The sequence below is a fragment of the Cheilinus undulatus genome, linkage group 22, assembly GCF_018320785.1.
Source record: "Cheilinus undulatus linkage group 22, ASM1832078v1, whole genome shotgun sequence".
Taxonomy (NCBI): domain Eukaryota; kingdom Metazoa; phylum Chordata; class Actinopteri; order Labriformes; family Labridae; genus Cheilinus; species Cheilinus undulatus.
Window position 1 is genome coordinate 28,667,304 of NC_054886.1, and position 25,075 is coordinate 28,692,378.

At 39.5% G+C, this 25,075-nt stretch overlaps 1 protein-coding gene across 1 annotated transcript; it reads left to right on the forward strand.

Moving 5' to 3' along the window:
• The first annotated feature begins 715 nt into the window (after positions 1 to 715).
• rasl11a (RAS-like, family 11, member A) lies at positions 716 to 17,037 on the forward strand. The gene is made up of 8 exons (XM_041780080.1): positions 716 to 1,255; positions 5,511 to 5,567; positions 5,717 to 5,799; positions 10,956 to 10,996; positions 11,077 to 11,206; positions 11,723 to 11,798; positions 14,321 to 14,397; positions 16,203 to 17,037. The coding sequence occupies exons 1-8, from the start codon at positions 1,090 to 1,092 to the stop codon at positions 16,347 to 16,349; spliced, it is 777 nt and encodes a 258-aa protein (XP_041636014.1). The 5' UTR covers positions 716 to 1,089; the 3' UTR covers positions 16,350 to 17,037.
• Positions 17,038 to 25,075: the final 8,038 nt, after the last annotated feature.

Sequence of the window (25,075 nt, forward strand, 5' to 3'; positions counted from 1 at the left end):
GCTATGTTAGCTTGTCTAAGAGTGTCTGTGCTTGTATTTGTTACTCTGTGGGTTAAAAAAGAAAGAAGCTATGTTAGCGTGAGCTAAAGCTAACAAAGCTAAAGCGTGCCACCATTTGAAAAACGGGTCTATACCCCACATTAGACCCCTGACCTTTTTTGTGTTTTATTCATATATTGTTGCATAGTCTGTAAAGTTTAGCGTAGTTAATCATGACAGTAACTGCATGACTTTGTATATGAATAAAGTTAAATTAAAAATAAATAAACTTTCAGTATGTTGTACTGACAAACCAAGCCCCTTCTGGTATGACCGTGGTGGTTTCACAGGTGGGGCATCTGAGATCGGCAGTCTGCGGCAAGACACCTCACATATTCCATGGCAACCTTTACCAGTGGGGAATCGCCTACTTTTGCCTCATGGTCAAATCACATAATCATGGAGAAAAGCTGTTAAAAGTTGCCTTCATTACAAAACAACAATCCTGGTCCTGTTTGCGACCAAAGTTGTCCAACCCAGCTTAAAATGAGGAAATGGTGGAACCCAAAGCAGATCATTCATGGATAAGGAGTCACTGTGACTTACAGTGTCTTTCAGCTTCATGATTATATTCCAAACATTTTATTGGCTCGTTTTTGGCCTTGAGAAGCTAAAAAAGGGCTCTGTACCCATGGGAATATTAGAGGGGAAGGTTCAAAGTCCCCCTCCTCCTCATCCTCCTCTCTCTGCTCTGCCTGCACTCAGACGCATCTGGACTTGGTGCGACCTGGAACACATATTCAGCTCCGTATTGTGCAAACAATATGTTCTTATAAAGTGTTTTAGTGAGTGAAACCATGTCGTCTTTTTGCTGAAAGTTCCAAGGAAGGTCTTAATTTTCATAACACCAAACGCGAGCTGGAATACTTGGAGATATTTGGAGACTTGTTACTTTTACGCACGGCGCAGTGTTGATTTTCTGCAGAGATTCTGCACTACAGAGGTGTGGAATAATCATGGGAGTAACAGAGTGATTTCCTCAGATCTGGAGAGGTCTTTTGGACGTCGTTATTTCCGAGCAGGGCTGGTCTGAGGGCAGAGGGGAGCTAAATGCGGCTGACTGGAGGAGAGGCTGCACCGGGAACCATGAACAGCAGCAGCAGCGGCTCTGGGAACTTTCTGCTGGTCCCCATTCCGGAGTACCCTCTGCTGGACTGCGTGCCCAACAAGACGGTGAAGATCGTGGTGCTGGGGGCGAGCAACGTCGGGAAAACAGGTAGGAATGCATGTAAGAATGCCGTTTAATGGAAAAAGAAATACAAAATAGTTGAAAAACAGCTGCTTTTTATCGATTAAAATAGCTTAAATATGCAACAGCGCGACTAAAACAGCGGATTTAAATACATTTCATGCAGCTGTTTATTTTCAGGAGAGTCTTTGGGGCATAATTGTCCTAAAGAGGTGGAAATATCGTCCTGTGTCTGAACTTAGCATGACTTGAAATATTCGTAGTGAGTAGCATGAACAGCAGAGGGCGACAAATCGCACGTGACGTCTATGTAGTCTGACAGTGGAGCAAGGCTATTATAGTTAACTAAAACTAGCCAAACAACTAAAATTATTCAAGTAAACTGTAAAGAGGAGTAAAGAAATGAGACTGTACACCAGTGTTACTCAATTCTGCTCAACCAGAGAGCCAGATAGTTTAAAAATAACTTTGCAAGAGCCACAATCTAAGTGGTGAAAAGTGGCAAAAAAGGTTAAAGATGCAGTAAAAGTAAGTTAAAAGTGGCAAAAATGGGAAGGAAAGTAGCAAAACAGTGAAAAACACAGGCAAAATGGTTGAGAATTGACAAAAATGAGTTACAGGTGGCAAAAATGGTCAAAAGAGGCAAAAACATATAGCCAAAAATCGGTGAAAAGTGACCAAAATGAGCAAAAAGAAGCATAAAGGTGGTAAAAATGGGCAAAAAGCTTTAAAAAGTTGGCAAAACTTGGGGGAAAGAAGGCATTTAATGGCAAAAGGGAGCTTATATGGGTGAAAAGTGAAAGAAAATGGAAAAAAAGAGGAAAAAATAGCAAATAGCAAAAAGCAGGAAAAAAAGGCAAAAAAGTAGCAGAAATGGGTGAAAAGTTGTAAAAATGGGGAGAAAAAGTAGGAAAAACGGGCAGAAACAGGCATAAATTGGCAGGAAATGACAAATATATGAGTTACAGGGGGCGAAATTGGTCAAAAGTGGCAAAAACGTAGGAAAAAATCAGTGAAAAAACAGGCATAAAAAGCAACATAAAGGTGTCAAAAATTGGCAAAAATGTGGCAAAACTTGGGGAAAAAAGTGGCATTTAATGGCAAAAAGCAGCTTATATGGGCAAAAAGTGGCAGAAAATGGCAAAAGAAGTTGAAAAAAAACTAGCAAATAGCAAAAGCAGGACAAATGTGACAAAAATAGGCAAAAAGAAATCACAAAAATGGACTAAAAACAGCAAAAGTTGATTAAAAGTGACCAATTAAAACCCATTGTACAAGCTTAGAAAACAAACTAATAAATGTGACTTGCAATGGATGATTTCTGAGGTCAAAGTTTCCCTTTATTTAAGGTTTTCTGGGTGAATTATGTTTCAAATTAAGACATTAAAGAGCCACAAATCATCACAAAAGAGCCACATGTGGCTCCAGAGCCACGCGTTGAGGAACACTGCTGTACACAATAAACTTTACTGTGAGCTTACAAAACTTACTATAATAAAAGGAATTTGGAGAAAAAATCTTTGTAATTGAAGTATTTGATAGCAGTACACTGACTGACCTGTACACCCAAGTCTGAGGAGAGTAAAATAATCTGATTGATTAAAGAAGAATTCACACAATGGTGTTTTTAGGTCTTAAGTTGTATTCAAACAACACATTTGATTAAATAACTTCTATAACTAAGAACTTCTTTAAACATATTTTTAAATGTTTTGATATTTACTTTTTGGGCTCGTCCCTCACAGGTATCCCATTTCCCAGAAAAACACTAAGATAAACTAAACTAACACAAAAAACTAATCCAAAATGTAGCATTTTTACAAAATAAACAAATAAACCAGCAGTATGAACTGGTAAAAAAAAAAAGAAAAGAGAAAATGCACTAAAATCGAATGAAACATTCAAAATTGGGCAGCAAAGAGAGGCCTGACAGTGAGGAAATGGCTCATTACAGTCATTAACTATTGTGTAACGATAAAAGTGTCACTTCAGGCCTGGAGAGGGGTCTGACAGTGGAGAGGGGCCCCGACACTAACAGTCTGCAGCCAGAACCAAGACCAGGGGTCATTAACTTTTCTTAAAAGGGGCCAGCTTTTTCCTTAACAGGCAATTTGGGGACCAAACTTTCAAATAAACTAAATAAATGTTCAAAATAGTCTAATTAACATTTTTTGTATATATTTTTTTTATTAGGCTCCAACAGTGAGATCAGCCCTTATAGAGTGGTGCAGTTATGAGTCCTAAAACGCTGAAGTAAGCTTCCATTATAGCACTTCCAGTTCCCTCGTCTGAAAGTCTCTGGGATTTTTGAATGAGTTTTTGGTTAAATGCCTGAAATACAGTCTGTGGTGAACACAAGCTCAAGAGAGTTTAACGTTTTATCCTACAACATAAAACACATCTGAAATGTGCCCCACCTTTGAATTGTGTATCTTTTCACATCTTAATAAAGGCGGTTGCTAAAAGACAGCTAACAAGGACTACAGCGTTTGTCGGGAAGAATATACGTCATCATCTGAAGCGCGGTAACTGAGCCAGCTGCTCAGTTGACGTTAAATCCAATCTACCGCGTTGTAGTTCAGTAAAGCATGACGTTAGCTTTTCACTTTCTTCAGTTAAATTAACGAACCAGATATGATTCTTATATTATCAATTAATGAAGATTATCTTTATGAACAAAACATGTAAGTTTCATAAACTTTTATTGGACACAGCTTATTTTCAGCAATAATCCAAAAACCCGTTGAAAAATCCCATAGACTCAACGCCGAGGAAACCCATGCTACGCCAGCTTCTGGGTTTGCCTACAAAACTATGTAACGACTGCACCACTCTATATCACAGCCAGCCACAAGGGGGCGACTGAGATATTTGAGCTAAATGTTTCGGTGGCTTTCACGTGGTCTATGACTCAGTTTGATGCTAAATTGCACTCCCAAAACGCCTGATGCCGAAAAGTTCCCACACAAAACAGCAGTTTTATCAAGAATGAACTGATAAATGCATTTTTAATATGTATTATATTTCCTAATAATGGCTGACAGGTGGGTTTCTTTAAAAAATGGATGAAACATAAAGTCCTTCCTGATTAAATTGTTTCAATCGCTGTTGTTTTTGGTGTTGATTTTAAAGCTGTAGGGAGTTTACTAATTCCCAGAATACAGCAACATGTTCCTCTAAAAAGTCACATATTTTGAATTTGATCATGGTTCTGGGGGCCGCATGTAAAGATATGGGGGCCTGATGTGGCCCCTGGGCCGCCAGTTCTTGATTGCTGCCCTAGACAGTCTGGCTGCAGACCATACTCTATGTCTCTGACGGCCCCTCTCACAGAGCACTGATGTAAGACGCCGTCAGTTCAAATGCATTCATAAATGAAGTCTGGCAGTTACATTCATGAAATGACCACATTGTACACATTAGAGACTAAAGAACCCCTGCTTTGGATTTGTTAGCTAAAGCTAACGTAGTCACAAGCTATAGCTATAGCTACATTACACTAATTAACATTACTACAATAACCAATGTAGCTAAGTTAGCTTTAGCAACATGAGCTTCAGCAAAGATAGCTTAAGCTAACATAGCCATATGGATAATGTAACCCTGAGCTTAGAAAGCTGCTTTGGGAGCTTAGCTTTAGCAACAGCTAGATTTTTGCATAGCTTGCGCTGCTAACGGAGCTATGCAAGCTATGTTTGCTGCATTAGCATGTTTTCATGGAGGATTAGCTTTTTTCCTGTAAGTTTCGTCTGCTTTTACTTTAATTTTTGGTGCCCTAACCCTAAACGGAAGTTTATTGCAATTGTATTTCTTAAGTTTTTGCTTGTATTTCTGATCTGACACAAATTCATAAACAGAATCTTTTGTTGGACAAAAACACAAGATCACTTTAATGTGAAAATGTGTGCTCTTCTGTCTGAATATCATTGGGAGGAAAAGCGATCTTTAAAGCCGAGCTGTCCAAAATCCAAAAAACAAAGCTGGGCGAGATAATGATTGACCAATACGAGACGATTCATGAAGGATTACAACATCAGATTCTGAGAATTGGTGAATCATTTTCTTCATTCAGACTTTGGGCCTGTTTGTTTAGCTTATCTTAACACAACCAAGGATGACAAAATCAAAAATATGTGACGGAAAAGGGAAATTCCAGCAACCCTCGCTGAGAGAGAGTGTTAAATGGGTCAGTAGGTTGCTTCAGTTTGTTCTGTTCCTTTAGTTAAACTAATTAAGTCCAATTTTCTGCATCCCTGAGTCAGGGTTCTCTTGCTTCTTTCAGCTCTGATTGTTCGGTTTCTGACTAAAAGGTTCATCGGGGATTATGAAGCAAACACTGGTGAGTTTCCATCCATCTGTTTGTAATAAAAGAAGAAACATTCATCAAAGTAAGCAGGAAAAGAGTGCAGAAATGATTCTCCTTACAGGACTCCTCTGCTTTAGTAATAACCCCATTCTCGGCCCATGTGTCTCTTTCTCTCCCTGCAGGAGCTCTTTACTCCAGAAAGGTCACTCTGGATGGGGAGGAAGTGTCGCTGCAGATCCAGGATACTCCCTGCGTCGCTCTGCAGGTAACTTATGGAGGCAGAGGCGAAGCGGTGCATGTTTCCATCGCTGAGATTTCTCATGCATTATGACAAGAACAGCTGGATGGAAATAGAAAATATAAATACTGTCAGGCTGAGATGCTTTTGCCTCAGTTTTTGGCAATAATATGAGCTCATCTGGTAAAACAGTCACAGAAAAGGAGTCTACTTATTGAAAAAGTCCTCTATTATCATTTAGTGTTTGCAAAAGGAGGTAACTGTCGACTGGGAGAGGGTCAAAGTGCAACTGCCTTGTTAGAGCAGTAGACTTAATGTGGTCTGAGTTAATAAAGCTATAATTTAGCCTAGCTAGGAGTTAGCCATGTTCTTATTTACATCCAATGATGTATCAAAAAATGGTACCTGATTTTTTTTAGTACTTTAAGATCAGATCTAGACAGAGAGCAACATCAGACATTCAAACTAGCAAAGCAGTATACTTAGCCTAGCTGTGCTCAGTTTGTGTAGCCTACAAAATGCAAGACAAATAAAAATAAAGGTTACAGAAGCACAAATTGATGGTGCAACTACAGTCTATATTGACAGAACCATTCTAACAACCTAGCTAAGACTGCTAACAGGCAGTTGGCAAGTGAGCTAGCTTGGAGAGCTATGTAGCCTAGCTAGTTTGGTTGTTTACAGGTAGCTGGTTGGCTAATTAACATAAATCTCTGAAGAACTATGGTGAATAGTACCTTAGAAACCTTTTCTTTAAAAATAAAAATGTATAGTTTCTCTATTAACTTCAAACATCTACCATCACAAGACTTTCTGAACTAGCTAATGCTAGCTTAATTTGTTGGTGAAACAGCAGCACAGAAGCTCAAATCAAACTAGAACGACGTAAAGTGCTGGCAAAATCTCCTCTTTTAAGATGATATTAAAACAAACAGAAAACATACAAGCCCAGTTCCAAAAAAGTTGGGACATGCTGTAAAATGCAAATAAAACAGAATGCAATTATTTGCAGATCTGATAAACCCATATTGTATTATTTTATTTTATTTATAAGTAACATATCAGCTGTTTAAACAGAGACAGCTTGCCATTTTGTGAAAAATGTTAGCTCAGTTGAAATTTGGTGTCAGCAACTTATCTCAAAAAGTAGGGACATAGTCGTGTTTGTGTCGTATAGCTTCTCCTCTTCTTTTAACAACAGCCTGTAAATGTTTGGGAAGTGAAGAGAGAGAATGGTTGCTGGAGTTTTGGGGGAGGCATGTTGTCCCATTCTTGTCTGATGTAGCAGTCAAGCTGCTCAATAGTTATTTTTCGTGAAATGATGCACCAAATGTTTTCCATTTGTGAAAGGCCTGAACTGGGAACTTTACTGTGAAGCCATGCTGTTGTGAGAGATGTGGTATGTGGTTTAGAATTGCCCTGCTGAAATATACAAGAATTGTTGTCTGCGGGAGCATATGTTGCTCCTAAACCTCTATACACTTTTCAGCATTGATAGTGCCTTTCCAGATAAATAAGCTGCCCACGCCATAGACGCTAATGCAACCCCATACCATCAGAGATGCAGGCTTTAGAAATGTGTACTGATAACAAGCTGGATGGTCCTGCTCCTCTTTAGTCTGCAGGACTTATTTTTATTCTTCTGACCACAGAACAGTTTTCCATCTGCTTCACTACAGTTTAAATGAGCTTTGACCCAGAGAAGATAGGGGCAGTGTGTGTGAATTGTGTTCACATACAGTACTGTGTAGAAGTTCTAGGCATGTAGAGCGCTAACGGTTCTTCACAGGTCCTGATGTTCCACAACCCCGGGCTGAAGAGAGGAGGGAGGGTGGCCAGAGTCAGTGTCAACACATTTGACATGTAGGTGTGTTGCTCAGCAGCCAAGGCCGAGCTTAACAGCATTTCTTTTGTCCGGGCCTTTTCACCCCTGGTAATAGGCCCAGCAACCACCAACAGTTTTCAGGTGCTTACATACACAGGACAACTAGGGGGTTGTGGCAACCCTCCTACCCGCCCTAACAGTACCCTAGGCTATGTTTCAGTGCCACACCTACCCATAACCCCGGCCTAAAGCTGTGGTATTTGTTTTTTCTTTTCATAAGATTATTTTCCCACGTCCTTGGTAAGGAACAAAGACATCCAGAGTGTGACCTGGGTTGTGTCAATCCTCCTTCCTGCCCGGTGGGGCCCTCAGGTGGGCGTACTCGCCGTTACACACCTTACTTCAGCCTCAAACTTTGGCTCAAACATGCCTAAAACCTCTGCACAGTACTGTATGGCTTCTTCTTTACAGGATACAGCTTTAGCTCACACCTTTCTAGGCATGGTGAACTGTGTTAATAGACAATGATTTCTGGAAGAGTTCCTGAGCCCATGCAGTACCCTTTCCTGTTTTACTCTTTCCTGTAGTATCTTTTTATTTGGAGTAACTCAGTGATTCTATTTATATCTCAGGCCTTTCGTTAACAAAGGGGTTGAAAATGTTTACATTAGTATTTACTTACTTATCAAAGCCCCAACATGTCGATGTTTGAAAAGATCCGTTTTTATCACACAGACATGTCAGGAATGTATTTGAAGTGAGAGGAAATAACCCCTGTGACCATCTCCTCGCTCCTGATGTACTTAATGAGAGCAATGTGCCACACGGCTCACCCTGCTCAACACCGACCGTCTGTTTACAAAACCAGGCCTGAAATCTGCTCATTTCCTCACCCAGGGGGAGATAACGGAGGGTGAGGAGGAAGTCCCTCCTGATGATGGGGACCGGCTTCCAGAGATTAGACAGAAATAATTGGTCAGTGGAAGCAGAGAGGTCAAAAGTTACAGAGCTTCTGAGTTACAGAGCTGGAAAAATGGTAGAAGCTGCAGCAGGAGAGGTTTCTAAAGAATCTCTGCAACGCTAGAGTGGAAATAAGGCACGTGGCATCCCCAGAAATAAAACTTTAATGGTATTCAGCACAAAGCCAACCATTTCTCCAAAGAAAACGACAGTTTTTTCGGGTAATTTTGTGATAAAGTAAGCATGAGGAGTTGCTTAAACTGACCTGTTCCTAAACTGACGTCTGGGTGGTCTTGGAGGCCCAGAAGTCATAACTCCAAACCAGCTGGTGTGCCTCCATTAACAGCCGTTTGTCTTGGCAAAGTGCCTTTTCAGTAAAACCACCACCTGCTAACTCGTTTGAGCTGTGAAGGATGACATATGGACCATCTTGTGGACAGATCTGAACATTTTAAGTCTTGTGGACAAAAAAAGTCTAGTCAAGTTCCTGCTTTACTTGGTTGGGGTTCAGGGAAAATCGAACCAATGTTTATTGATATGGGATTTGGAATCTCAGTGTGTTATAAACCAGTCAAATGAGGTACTGCTGTATTCCATCCCTGTCCATCAGTCTAAGAATGCATTCACACTAAGCAATCCATGACATACCCAAAGTCTGGTTTGTCTGACCTGTCCCAGGCCCTGACATGGATGGAGAAGGTGGACTTTTGCATTATATGCACGCACGCAAGAGGTAACCCATGCTCAGGCTCACTTGGGCCTGGAGCAATGCAAGTGCAGGCCAGTGGGGGACTGGTGAGGTACAGAGTAACTGAGCTTGGAGGGAAAGCCTAGTCTGAGTGCATCCTTAGGTCACTGCTTTAATTCTGGACCTGAGGGAATGTATTGAAATAGGAAATTTTAGGAATTGGAGCAGTTTCAGCAGGTCTTTAAATCTTGTATTTATCCAATTTGATTTGTTGATCGACCGAAGTTTCAGATGTTTAAGTTGTTTACCAAGGTTGCGCATTAAAAATGCATACAATTAGCAAGTCCTTTATCTCATAGGTCATTTTTCCTACCATCCAACTGGACCACATTAGCCAATCTAAGGCAAAAAAGGTGTAAAACATGTGGTGAACAATGCAAAATGGTTTGGTTAGGTTTAGGCATACAGGCTTACACACAGGCTTACACTTTTTTAGTTATTTGTGCTGTAGTATATAGCCATCTTAAAATGTAAATATAAATCCATTTTTTTTAAACAGAATGTAAATTGGTTAAAAATGTCAATATAAAGGTGGTGAATTTGGAGTTTACAGGTAGCAGAAATGGGTTACAAGTGGCAAAAAATGTAATAAAAGTGGCAAAGTGTGTGGAAAATTTTCTGAAATGGGATTTAAAAGTGAGAAAAACAGGTTAAACTGGTAAAAATGGATTAACTGAGGCAGAAAATTAGCCAGAAATTGGTTAAACTGACAAAAATGGGAATAACAAATAGTGAAATGTGGTTGAAATGGGAAAAATGGATGTAAAAAGTGGCAAAAGGGGTTAATTGTGGCAATAATGGGTCAACAGAGGCAACAATAGTCATAAAGTAGCAAAAATTGGTTTAGAAGTGATAAAAACAGGCAGAAAAAAGTGGTTGAAAGGGTTTCAAATTGGCAAAAATGGGTCTAGAGTGGCAAAATTTTGTTTAAATTGGAAAAAGTGGTGCGGAAAGTGATGAAAATGGGTTAGAATTTCGCAAAATGGGTTTAATGTGGCAAAAGTGGTTAAAAAACAGTGGCAAAATCCAAATTTTGCAGAAATTGATTAAAAAAGGCAAATAATAGTGACAAATTTGGGTGGGAAAAAAATCATAAAAAAAAAAAACACTCATAATTTTTAAGGCATCTGGCGACCCTCTCGCAACCCCTTAAGGGGGTCCCACGTTGAGAAGCACTGGTATACAGGATGGCCAGGAGTTAAGGTTAGGGTTAGAATAATGACTGCAGTTTTAGTTAAGATGACTATGCTAGTTTTGTTTGTTAATTCACTTTAACTGTCACCATTGCCCTTGTCTTTATTGCTCTGATATAAATATTATAGCCTTTATAAGCTGTTACAATGTCTGGAATCAAATTTATGCTATTGGTAAGGACTGTATCAAACTCTTACTAGAGATAGCCTCATAGTGTTTGTTTATTTTCTATTTCTCTCTATTCTGTATGATTTTAAGTATGAAATATTTTGGACTGGAATTTGACTGTTTTGAACATACATTTGTTACATTTTAAAGAGCAAATGTTGGAGAAAAAGCTTTGAAAGGATCACCAAGTGATTATTTCTTTGTGTAGGTATAACTGAAGGTTAGTTGCAGCCTTTCATTTGAATTTTTTATATTTTTCCAACATCATTTCTGACTGCTGTTTTTCAGGATGATGCTGAAGGCCTGTACTGCCAGGAGCAGATCAACAGGTTAGATTTTTACATATATCCAAATCCGAATGCTGCATTATTATTCTTTAAAAAATATATAACTGATTTTCTTTATGCAGGTCAATCTACTGGGCTGATGGTTACGTACTGGTTTTCTCAATCACCGACCACAACAGCTACCGAACCATCCAACCACTGTACCAACACGTCAGACGAATACACCCCTCTGGAAACATCCCTGTCATACTGGTCAGTGTGCGTTAACTAAGAGCATAAGACTGAAAAAGATTAACTTTTTCCAAATATTGGAACTTTATTGGAAATCAGGTGAGTTCAGGGAAAATTCAAAATACACCATTGGCTATAGTTTGGTCACCCCTGGGTTACTCATTTAGTTTTGTTCAGTTAATAGCAATTTATTTGAAGGGGCCATATGCAAAACATTTGTCTGATTCAAGGAGGAGAGATGTACCAGATTTAGCTATGAGCTAATCTTACTCAGTATTCCCTGGGCAGACTGAGATTAGATCAGAGACAAATCCTTAAGTGACTTATGTAATTTTTACTGTGTTGAATTACTGTAATATTAAATACAAATAGTTTCATGCAAATCATGTTTTAATACACCGAACACTACTTAGTGTACAGACAAACTTTTTACCCAGAGCCAAAGTGTTTTTCTGCTGTTTAAAAATGTTGTAACCATTCCCTCCTAACCCTAATCCCCATTATCTAATCTATCCTGTAATCTGTAATCTGCTGCAGGTTGGAAACAAGAGTGACCTGCTCAGAGCCCGACAAGTGCCGGCAGACGAAGGCGAGACGTTAGCAGCGTCATTAGGTTGGCTAACCTCCTCCTCTTACTTCTTCTTTCCTACTAAATCGGTTAAGTTTTCCTGCCACTACTTATAGCCATACGTGATTCTTTAGACCGTCAGTCTTCCTGAATATTATTGCTAAGGTGCTGTTTGAACATTTTTAACACTAGAACCACACAGTGCATCTGCACACCTAAAACCACCAGTGGGTAAAAGTGACCATTCATTAGAGGGCATTGATTTTCAGAAAGGGTACCGATTAAGAGCAAGTATTTAACCACAGATAATGAACAGCTGATTAATGAAAGAGAGCTAGATCGCTGTCAGTACCAGAATCGGCCCAGGACTCATCACTCTGCCTGGAATATTCGCCACATGCCAAGAAGAAAAATACAAAATATTGAATGTCTTCCGTTGTTGCCCTTTGTCTTTCTCTTCTTCATCACAGACTACACTGTATTGTGCTGCTAGAGTTTCATGCCCTTACACAGCTGAGGCAGCTCTTGGCATCCTGCTTACACCTCCATATAATTATTAAGGGTACAGTTGTCTGTGGAAACACAAGCAAGATCAGGGTTTAACATAACAAACTGTATTGATCCAAGTTATACTGGTTGAACTATCCTGGTTGAGCGCCCATTTATGTTGCAGTTTATTCAAGGGAAAGGGAGGTAAAACAACACTAAAATAGATGAAAATAGGGAATTAAAGTTCGCTATTAATAAAAGTTGATCTAAAAGACCGAACATATCCAAGCTGGACTGCTTGATCTATTCTGGATCAGCCCCCATTTAATTTATGAGGCAGCGCATTGAAGTAAAGAAGGTTACACTGAAACCAGATGTAAATGGGGAATTAAAGTTCTTTATTAATAAAAGTTGAATGTAACAGACTGAAACTGATCCAAGCCAGACTGCTTGAACTATTACGGAAGAGCCCCCATTTATGTTACGACTAGGCTCATTCAAAGAAAAGGAGGCAACATTACAACCAGATAAAAATAGAGAATTAAAGTTCTACATTGATTCAAGTTTAATGAAATGGACTGTACTGATCCAAGCTGAAATGCTTGAACTATCCCAGACAGGCCCCCATGTATTTTAATATGCAGCACAGTGAAGGGAAAAGGGAGGTTACACTGAAACTAGATGTAAATGGGAAATTAAAGTTCTGTATTGATAAAAATTTAATTCAAACGACTGAAAACTATCCTGGATGAGCCCCCATTTTTGTTATGCCCCAGCTCATTCAAAGGAATAGGGAGGCAACCTTAAAACTAGATAAAAGTGGAGAATTAAAGTTCTTTATTGATAAAAGTTTAATGTATCATACTAACTAATTCGAGCCGGACTGCTTGAGCTTTCCCGGATGAGCCCCCATTTATGGTACGACCAGGATCATTTGAGTGAAAAGGAAGGTAACATTAAAACCAGATAGACATGGGAAATTAAAGTTCTTTATTGATGAAAGTTTAATGGAACAGACTGAAATTTTTCGAGCCAGACTGCTTGAACTATCACGGATGAGCCCCCATTTATGTAACAACCCAGCTCATTCAGAGGTAAGGGAGGCAACATCAAAACCAGATAAAAATGGGGATAAAGTTCTTTATTAATGAAAGTTTAATGTAGCACTGTATTGTACTGTACTGATCTGAGCCGAAATGCCTGGCTTATTCTGGATGAACCCCCATTTATTTTACAATGCAACACATTAAAGGGAAAAGGGGGGTTACACTAAACCAATATATGTAAACGGGGAATTAAAGTTCTTTGTTGATAGAAATTTAATGTAACAGACTGAAACTAATCCAAGCCGGACTGCTTGATCTACCCCGGACAAGCCCTCATATATGTTACGACCAAGCTCAATCAAGTAAAAAGGGAGGTATCTTCAACACCAGATAAAAATAGGGAATTAAAGTTGTTTGTTTTTTAAAATAAAATTTCACAAATAATTCAAGTGAGGAGAATGAAGGATCACTGATGAAAAAACACAGCTTTATTGAAATAGGAAAAATCTGGCACTTTAAATCCTGCAGAAATAAAAGAGTGTCTTGCCAATAGAGGCGTTTGGTCTGCAATGGCAAACATTTTTTCCAGAGGTTCCTCCCCTTGGTTTGATCAGAATTAATGACAGAAAAACTCCTAGTTGGTCATGAGACTCTGATTGAATAGTAGGTCAGTTTGATTCGATACAGAACTGTTGCTTTACCTCGATCCAGCCAAGCCATGCTCACATGAACCAGCAAGAACAGATCAAATACTGAAATTTCTCACCTTATACCAAAAGTAGTGCCTGCATGAAGTTACCTTTGACCTGCTCACCATCCCTCACAGACAGGACTACTCATGGTAATTTATAAATGTGTCTGACAGACGTTTTAAGCTTCTAACACATTGTCTCGCTGCTGTGGGGAAAATAGCAACTTCAACGACACTTATCTCTGCCTCTCCTTCTTAACTATATTCTGCATGCTGTCTAATGAACGAGGAATGCTGAGTGTTTGCTGAGAGATAACATCAGAAACTGTGTCTGCTCTTAGGAGGCGTTTACTTTGAGGCCTCGGCCAGAGAGAATCACGAGGGAGTCCACGCCGCCTTCCTGCATCTCTGTCAGGAGGTCAGACTATTTCTTTTTTATCCATTATTATGTTAAACATGATTCTAGCAGACATTTGTTCCTGCGCTTAAGCATTTTACAGGGATGTTTGGTGCTTTAAATCCACCAACTTTAATGTTTTCCACTTCCTGTGGGAACCTTTAATATAGACGATTTCCCACTGATGCTGAGTCCCAAAAAACACAGAAATACCACAAGTTTGTATATTTAGATAAAAAGAAGTATACCAGCCCACACTGGTCTGTTCTGTATATTTTCTTTTCTGCTGAGGTAATAACAGTTTTGGCCCGGAGGCTGCGTCTGTTTGGATTTTGTTTCCTTTTCTGGTGTTGAAGGGCATACATGTCAAAACCTCAGTTCCTTGAAAGTGGTTCCTTTTCATCTGAGTATGTTTGAATTTATGATTTTAACTTTATCACTTATAGAAACAACATCAACAAACACTGTGCTGTTCCACCAAGATGAATTAAGCTTTATTTTTGCATCTTTTCACTAATACTTTAGTTTTTCAGACCTAACACTTGGATAAACAGCTTTTCAACCACTGAAGGCAGAGGTGCCAAAGGGGAGAATCGCTGGGATGATTCTAAGGGTCCATAGCTGACAAGGACTCTTAGAATATGATAATATTTTTGTTTGCATACTCAATTAATATCCTATCACTGTATGAGACCATTTCCCCAGTATTCACCAATAAAATGTGGCCTTTTCTTGTTTTTATTGCAATGAAATCAACATTGGCATTGAGACGCCATGGTTCGCGTTATGCAGTTCCCTATGGGGTTTATTCCTCGGTAGGGGAGCAGCTCAGTAGCGGCTACGTCACGTGTTTTGTTGCTCTGATTGGCCCATAAAAATGTGACAGACAGAACATTCATCCAAATCACCCTCTGAGTTTATTTTAAAGGCTCTGCTCTCTCCCAAACGCTGTGTATGAGTGGTTTTCCAGATTGATGTGTGAAACCACAAATCCATCTGGCGTGCCGGGTTAGCTTCAGCTTGCATTTGTGGATGGCACGGTGAACAGTGTTGACAGACAATGGTTTCTGGAAGTGTTCCTGAGCCCATGCAGTGATTTCCAGTACACAGTCATGCCTGTTTAAATGCACGGCCACCTGAGAGCCTGATGATCACCAGCATCCAATACTGAGCTTAGGCTTTGTCCCTTGCACACAGAGATTTCTCCACCGTCTGAAGATTTTGTTGATATTATGGACTGTAGATGGGATAGTCAAAGTCTTGGCAATTTTACATTGTGAAACATTTTTCTGAAAATGTTCCACAATTTTTAGACTCAATTTCTTGCAAACTGGTTAACCTCTGCCCATATTTACTTCTAAGAGCTCCTGCCTCTCTAAAATGCTCCTTTTATACCCAGTCATTTTACTGACTGGTTGCCAATTAAGCTCCTCCAGCTATTTTCCATCAGTACCACTTACTTTGCCTGCCTTTTGTTGCCACGCCCCTACTTTTTTGTGATGTGTTGCAGCCATCAAATTTAAAATGAGCTAATATTTCTCATGAAGTGGTAAAATGTCTCAGTTTTTGATAGGGTGTTTATGTTCTACTGGAATAAAATATGGGGTTTAGGAGATTTGGAAATTATTGCATTCTGTTTTAATTTACATTTGACACAGTGTCCAGACTTTTTTGGAATTGAGGTTGTAGTTTTAGTAAAACTTACTGACATTTCTTAATTTTAGCCGTAGTTTTTTGGGTCAAGTGTAGAGAGAAATAAATACATTTCAAACTTAGTCATGTTGGTGTTGAATGGTTCAGTTATCCGCTGTTGTGCTTTTCTCCAGGTCATCCGAGCTTTGGGAGGAGGGAACGGGGAGAAGAGACGAGGAGGCCTCCACCTGGCCAGACCCAAATCTCCCAACATGCAGGAGCTGAAGAGGAGGTTCAGACAGGTTTTATCATCCAAAGTCAAGTCTGCAACCACGCTCTGATGACCGGCCTGGACCTAAAACGTAATTCAAGATCCGATCTTCTAGGGAAGCCAAAGAGAGCTGGTTCCGCTGGTGATGGAGGCCTTTGGAAAAGACGGCGAGAGTCATTGATATGATTTTATGTTTGGGATCTGGGGATTTAAAGAGCATGAGAAGACGTCATCAGATAAACGGATAAAGACTGAATGGAGCTTTGTGGTCTCTGTGGTTTGGATGAAGCTCATGGACAATATGACCTCTTCCAGGTTCAACCACAACAAGTATGCTCCTCAAAGGGAACAGACTGTTAGACAAACAGATCATGTTTGTGTCAGAAACTTGGCGTGTTTACCGTGAAGGAAAGTGAGTGTGTCAGGGAAACGTCACTGGCAGAGTCAAAGTCAAATAGTCGTGTCTCAGTTTTCTAGAGACTGAAAAATCCCAGTAAACATAAGGACTAATGTGGTTTTAGATTCTCTTTAAGAACAGCTGACAAGACAGCAGTTGTTTTGATTATCCTGTCAGTTAACAAGGAGACTCTCACTAACTCCAAACTATTTTTCTTCATTTTGTTTGGAGTTTTTTTGTACTTTTGCAAGAAATCAAGGCTGAAAAAGCGGCCTCATTTCTTTCCGTTCAAGACTGAAAGTTGATTTTAAATTTGTACCTCGCTACTATCAAATAAATGATGCCAGAGTGTTTTATAGAATCGTCTTTGCTGCAGTCCTTGACTCCTTTTAAGAAAGTTGTCTAAACCAAAACAGGAAGTGACCCAGAAAAGCTAAAGGTCAGGGCTGAACGCTGAAACATTTGACAGGCGGAAGGGAAGCCGAGTGTAACAAAACACAGCAGGAACAGACCTCTGGGATTCATGGAAGACAAATGCTGACAAAAATAAAAATATGCAACTGAATCAAATCAGAATGGAAGCTTTATTTGGCTTTTTGAAGGATCTGAACTTAAAAAGAAAGGAGGTGTTCAGTTTGATTGCAATAATAGAACTTAACACTTGATTTCAAGCTAGCGTTGTCATTATGTCAATCTTTGAACTTTTATCCATTTTAAAGGGGCAGGGGCTTCAAAATCAGGACTTCTGATTGAGAATTTGGGGTTGGAGCTGATCTTAAAAATGTCAAGATTTTGGGGGTAATTGGCTTAGAAATTGTAAGGGGAATTTGCTTTAAAATTTGGGGAATTTGCTGGAAACCTTCCAGGAATTTACATTATTTTTGGGTGACATTTTTTATTAGAATGATATTTTTTTATTCAAGATATCTTTTAAAAAATTATGGAATTTTTATGTAACTTTCCTGACATTTTAGGGAATTTATGTGGATTTTTGGAAAGTAAAAGTTCCTGTTTAAAGACAAGGTGGGTGTTTTAACTTATCTCAAATAAATTAGAGAAACTAAAAATGCATTTCAAACAAAAGCACAGGTGTCTAACCTTGCAAAGCAGTTGGATATGTCTGTTTCCTTGTTTTCACTGGTGAATCCATCTTGCAGAGCTCCCATCTGAACCATCTGGGCCCAGTTAGAAAGTGACAGGACCAATCAGCATTGAGGAGCAGTACTTTCAGTCGTGACGTAAGCAAGCAGCAGCAAGAAGCTGGTGCAATTATGGCGGAAGAGCTTAGCGTGGATGCTTCTGTAGCGCCAGTTTTATCAGCACTTGATGACATTTCTTTGTTAAAAGAACAAAGAACAGCAGTGAGTTGTTTTCAAAAACGACAAAAGTTGAGTACTTACATATCTACAGTCGCCATGGTTTGCGTTATTCCTCAGTACCTGCGCACGCGCACCTCGAGCGCAGCTAGGTCACGTGTTTTGTTGCTCTGATTGGCTCGTAAAGATGTGACAGATAACATCCAATCCAATCACACTCCTAGTGTTTTTCAAAGCCTCTGCCCTTTCCCAAGCACTATTGAAGGTTTTCCAGGTATCAGGAAGTTAAACCAAATCATAGATCTCCAAGAGCAAAACTAACACTGTAAAACCTTACGAGTTGAAAAGAAACACTTTGATTTTTTTTGTTGGTTGAAGTATGTTTTTGTAATTGTACCCTTATTATTTGACCATCATCCTTTAATCTGCAGTTTTCCCAGAATGCCTTTGGGCTTAGGCACTTTTGCACCATGAGTGAAGTTACTGACTCAGTTAGATGGCTTGCGGGGTCAGTGTCTAAATTTTATTCTGGCCAGTTGGGGGTCACTGGGCAGACTGGTTAACCAAGCTGGGTTGACTACGCAGTTAGTTGTGCAACTCTGATTATTTGTTTGAATCAGCATTTGTGCACCAGGCTTTAAAACCACTGAGTGTGACAGGGGAGTCAAACTCAAGGCCCAGGGGCCAGATCCGGCCCCTGGTTCAATGATACCCGGCCTGCAAGATCATGTCACATTTTAACTATAACTGCCCCCCCAGTATGAGGTCTGCAGATTTACTTAAGTATGAAAATGTGAACTAAACCTTGATGATTAAAAATATCCTTAAGTCATCAAATTTAGGGTCAAGAGTAAAACAATAAGTTGAAAATAATTTGTGTCTTCATTTCAAATTTTCAATTTTGCTTCTTACACTTACAACTTAAACTTAGGATTTCACATTTTCATTTCATATTTTGACCTTTTTTTATAAACATTTGTGGCCTTTTAGACACATTTTACTTTATTTCATCTCATATTTTACATTTTAAATTTACAAATATTAATTTGACCTCATATTTTGCACTATAAAACTTGTGATTTTGAATTTTATCTCATAATTTGAGCTATAAAATTTATGATTTTGAATTATATCTCATATTTTGAACTATAAAACATGTCATTTTTTAAATTTTTCCTTATATTTCATATTCTCATAATTCACCTTTTAAATTTAGCTGTGAATTTTGTCTCATATTTTAATCGTTCGCATTCATGATTTTGACTTTCAGTCTCATATTTCTGCTTTATATATATTTTTTTCTATTCTATTTTTATGTTTATTTGGTGTTTTGACCTTTTGAACTAATAAGTTTGCCTTGTTACTTCAGATTTTGAGCCTTTAAACTTATCATTTTGACTTTTTTATGCTGATGTTTATGGTGTTTTTCATCAGAGCTAAGTTGTTTTATTACGTCCCATAATTCATCACTAGTAAATAATGAGGGTTAACAGTTTTTGGTTAAATGTTGACCCTGTACGGCCCTCAGGTTAGACCTAGATTCAGATTCTGGCCCCCGCTGGGATTGAGTCTGACAGCCTTGGAGTACGACAGTAACTTTCATAATGAAACAGCCTCTGCACTGGTGTGTATGCTTTCAGTAGAATGAACACTAATGTTCACTGCCAACTTGGTACTCTACGTCAGTCTAATTTACAAGACCTTCTCTGGATGTTACCGTGTCTTTAAATAAACTTTTCCGCTATAGCTCAGCCCAAAGGATCCAGGCTGAAGGTTTCCATAATTCCCTAATGGCTTATTGTCTTAAAGGATTGAATTTATTCTGTTTAAGAAGAATGAACTTCATTGTTGGGTGAGAAATTGTCCCGTAAGTTTGTTGAATCGTTGGGTTAATGGAGCTGTAAATAACAGTCCGTGCCATCTGACTTTGGTTTGAGTATGAAAAAGGAAGTCCGCATGAATGCATCCCCTCCATATGTGTTTGCTGCCGTTCTCATGACCCCTCATTTACAAACACTAAATTCCCAGTGAAGACACATTCCTCTGCATCTGGAATTTCTTTCCTGGTCACTGAACAGCCGCTCCAACCCTTTTAACGCACACAAACACTTAAAAATTGTCTGCTGACCCCTACATGTGACCCTGTGACCTTTAAGAGCAGCACGGCTCCATCATAGTCTAAAAGAAAGTCTAGATAAAAACAGTCCAGTCAAGGCAGAACCTGAGTTCTTTTGATAAATACTGAGACAAACATGAAGAATGACCGTCTGAGACAAGGGTTGTGATTTTCCACATTATTTCCAGGCTCTTAAAGTCCAGTTTCCCCTTTGTTTTCTCTAAAGACCCCCACTTTACTCCCCATACACAAACATGCCATGCAGCTCTTAAGGCCTCCTTCCTGTGTGCCACCAGAGTAAATGTTCCTCCATTCTTCAGTGCATAAATGGGAAATGCCTCCCCTTTTCTCCCTTCAAAGCCAGCTATGTTGGACTTTTAATGTGGGTTTATTTGATAAATGAAGACTTAATGTGACATTTAAAAGCCAGATTTAGTAACTAGAGCCTCCACAAAGTGTTTCCCTTTTTGGGTAAGAAGAAAATGAGCCAAAGTGAAAAAGTAAGAAAAGTGAAATTATCATGGTCATTAGGACTAAATACCCAGGTCTGCAGAATGCTTTTGCTCAAGGGTTAGCCATAAAGTTCGCTTCATTTATTGAGAAAAGAAAATCTAGGATCATGGCCTGATGTTAAAGTGCAAAATGGCCAAAAATTATAAGGATTTTAGTTTCAATTAAAGAGCTGTGAAAAAGTATTTGCCCCTCTCTGATTCCTGAGATTTTTGCATATTTATCACACTTCGATGTTTCAGATCATCAAACCAATTTCAATATCTCACAAAGACAACCCAAGTTAATAGAAAATGCAGTTTCTAAATGATTATGTTATTTGTTAAGGGGAAAAAATCCAAACCTATCTGGTCATATGTGAAAAAGTAATTGCCCTCCCTTGTTAAATCATAAGTTAACTGTGATTAACCACAGTTCTTGGAAAGTGGAGTTCAGATTCACTGGCCACACCCAGGCCTGATTACCGCCAGATTTGTTAAATCAAGAAATCACTTGTCAGACCAAGTGAAGTAGGCTACGAGATCTCAAAAAGAGATGCATCATGCCACAGTCCAAAGAAATTCAAGAACAGATGAGAAACAAAGTGATTGAAATCTAGTGAACCACGGTCAGAGCCATTAACCACAAATGCAGCAAACTGGGAACAGCGAACCTTCACAGGAGTGGCCGGCCAACCAAAATGACTCCAAGAGAGCATCGACGATTCATCCAGGAGGTTCAAGAATGACATCCAAAGACCAGCAGACCTCACTGGCCTCAGTTAAGGTCAGAGTTCATGACTCAACCAACAGAAAGACACTGGGCAAAAATGGCATCATGGGAGAGTTCCAAGGCCAACAACACTGCTGACAAAAAACAACACAAAGGCTCGTCTCACGTTTGCCAAGAAACATCCTGATGATCCCAAAGACTTTTGGAGAAATATTCTGTGGACTGACGAGACAAAAGTTGAACTTTTTTGGAAGGTAGGCGGCCCGTTACATCTGGAATAAAAATAACACAGCATTTGATAAAAAGATCATCATGCCAACAGTCAAACATGGTGGTGGCCCCTGAACCTGATAACTGTTGTGCCACCCTTGGCAGCAATAACTGAAATCAAGCATTTGTGATAACAAGTCTTTGGCTTCGCTGTGGAGGAATTTTGGCCAGAAAGGGGGCCAAAATTCTCACTGCAGTGTAACGCCACAAATCAAGAAGTTGCTTCACAGTGGTCCATCTAATTCGATTCTTTACATTAAGTGTTGGCACCATTGCTGTGTTTGTTGTGCCTTCTGCTTTGATCAGTGTGCTTCCTGATGTTCAACAATCTTGGTTGTGCCTGCTCGGCTCTTTTGGTGTCCCCGCCACTCAACAGGATTCCTGATTGTCTGTACTGAGCATGACTAATATGAACAATCTCTGTTCAGCGTATGAGAAGTCTTGAGAGGTAATGATCACTCTCAACATACTTAACACCCCAAGATAATCTGTCAAGATAATGCAATAATCATGCCCTTGCTGATTTTGGTCAAAAGTGTGAAATCTGGCCAAAAATCGTCACGATTATCTTGTTGTGTGTGCCAAAGGGATGTTTTCCTGAAGTGATGATGAAAGTTCTCTACCTTTGGTTAATGAGTTAGTAGTTCCACATGATGTTGTGAATAAAATAGGCGGTTAAATTAGCTGGTTATCGTTTAAAAACATGCAATTCAAAGAGTGGTCGACCTCACAGATTCAGGCCTCTTATCCAAAGTCATCCAAATCCAAACAGTAACAAGTTGAAGACTTAATTGAAAGCATAACTATTTTCAACTTGTTTAATATTTCTCAGAGAATCGATGAAATCATGCTTGGATTAGAGTGAACCGCCCAAAGCAACCAGATACAAACATGGGTGGTGTTCTCTTTCTGGTGTCCACTCTGGGAAAACTTTATCAACAACAGCAGTGTGGAGGACATGAACCAGCTGTGTGTGCATGTTTGTGTGTCTGGAGTGTGTTATGGCCTCGTTCTGTTATCTGTTGGAGGCGGCAGGAAGTGAAGGTCCCATCTGAGATGAAGTCAAGACCTCAAACCCTGAGAAAGAAGGAGTGAGGAGAAAAAGGAAGAGCAAATGGCTGTAAGAAGATTTAATACTTCAAATGAAGCAATGAATGGATGTGATAAAAAAAAGAGGAGAAAATGAATGATATGAAAAAGGAGCGAGATGTTTGACTGAAACAGGGAGGGGGGGTAAATGAGGAGATATCGGGTGTTGAGAGGAGAAAGATAAAAGTGAGACAGAATAACAGAGACAGGAGGATTATCAGTGTTTGTGCAGACATTCAACAAAAGAACATGTTCGCTTTCAGCACTCAGACAAGATACTAAATGCTGGGTTTCCTAACATAACAACACTGCTGGGAATGACAGCAGTGTCAACACTGCTTATCGTGATAAAAATCAGTTACATGCTGCATGATGGCTCAGTTATTTTGACTATAGCGCCAAATTTAGAAGTGGAGTGATGTAACTAAAGGGGACAAATTATGGAAAAAAAACTTTTTCAGGCTTTTCTAACAGAAGTATGTGCCTCTGGCCTGTTCACAATTCCCTCAAGTACCAGAAAAATCCATTCCCCTCCCCACTGTCTTTCTCTACCTCTCAGAAAATGTGTGATGAAACAAGCCGTTCTCAGTGTTTCCCCTCATGATGTCATGTGGGGAGTTAGCCCCGCCCCCAGTTCGGTTGGTCCTTAAAAGTTTCACCTTCCTCTCCTGAGCCTCCTCTCAGCTGCCACTTGAGAGGAGGATCAGGAGAGCCAAATCCATTAAGCCACATCCATTTCCTGTGAGGGGCGTGGTCAGGGGCGGAGTCAGGCAGCTCAGTAACATTTAGTGGAGGAGTTTTTAGACATGCAAAAATCCAATACTGGAGTATTTTTTTCAGCAACAAACTTCACAGGCATGTCTTGGGACCTCTGAGACCAATATAAACTTGTCTTAAAGGGTTAAAATATGTGACCTTTAAGGGTTACACTTGGACTGGGACACATTTCAATCACTAATACTTGTCATGCCTCAGTCCATTCATGAGTTCAGTCCAATTTTGTTAATGTGATATCTCAAGAACCCTCAGAGAGTTTCTTTAGTCACTGCTCAAATGTCCATTCTGAGTCAGGCATGATCTGATTTTATTTTGTATGTTACAGGTCAAAGGTCAAAGGTCTTTGGGCCTCATTTCCAAAGCATGAAGTGATGACATAGCAGAGATCCTGGTTGAAGGCCCATGTTTATCATGGTGTAGCATCCCCTTTACTTATAACAACAGTCTGTAAATGTTTGGGAACAGTTGCTGGAGGTTTTGGGAGAAGAATGTTGTCCCATTCTTGTCTGAGGTAGGATTCTAGCTGCTCAACAGTCCTGGGTCCTCTTTACCAGATTTTTCATTTTATGATTTGCCAATTTTCTATTGTTGTAAGGTCTGGACTGCTGACTAATGTGGTCTGTGATAGTGTTGTAGCACTCAAGAACGGTCTTGGTCTTGAGACCGGTCTTAACACCACATTTTGAATGTCTTGGTCTTGTCTCGGTCTAGGACTGGATTTTCCATCAAGTCCAGTGAAGACCAGCACTGATCTGCTATTTTTCCACTTCATTAATGTGATAATAAGGAGAAGCACTAGCTAAAACAACAAATAGCTTCACCTGCAAAAACTCAAATATCAGTCCATCTTATTTCTAGTCAGAAATCCCTCTGAACACTTACTTTAGGCCTCATTCACCTGACAAATCTAGATAAACATCTCATTTTCAAATATTTAAAAATAATCCCAGACTTGTCAGTGGCTTTTAAATACATACAAGAATTAATCTTCTACAAAAAGTTAGTTGAAAAAAATTTGTTAAGATTTGGGATTTTTGCATGTTGTGCTTTGAAAGAGTTGCAGACTTATTGTTTTTAATCTGTCAAATTTATCTAAAATAAAATTAAAATTAAAGAGAGAATGCTCTTTAACTGTTCAACCTTGTCACGGTTCATTTAAATTGTTTTTTTTTATGGTCTTGATCTTGCCTCCGTCCCGGCTTGTCTCGGTCTTGACCCCTAAAAGTCTTGGTCTTGTCTTGGTCTCAGTGCACTCTGGTCTTGAGCATGTCTTGGTCTTGGATAGTGTGGTCTTGAGTATAACACTACTATGTTTTCTTGATGAGATAGCCAAAGCCTTCCCTGAAAGAAACGTTGTCTGGATGGGAGCATGTGCCGCTCTAAAACCTCTGTCTACCTGTCAGCATTGATTCTGTCTTTCCAGATGTGTAATCTGTCCATGTCATGTGCTGGATGGTCCCTCTCCTCTCGAGTCTGCAGGACACGGCATCTGCAGTTTCCTCAAAGAATTTCAGATTTCAGTTCATCTGACCACAGAACAGTTTTCCATTTTGCTTTTGTCCATTTTAAATGAGCTCTGTCCCAGAGAAGATAAGGTTTGGGGATCATTT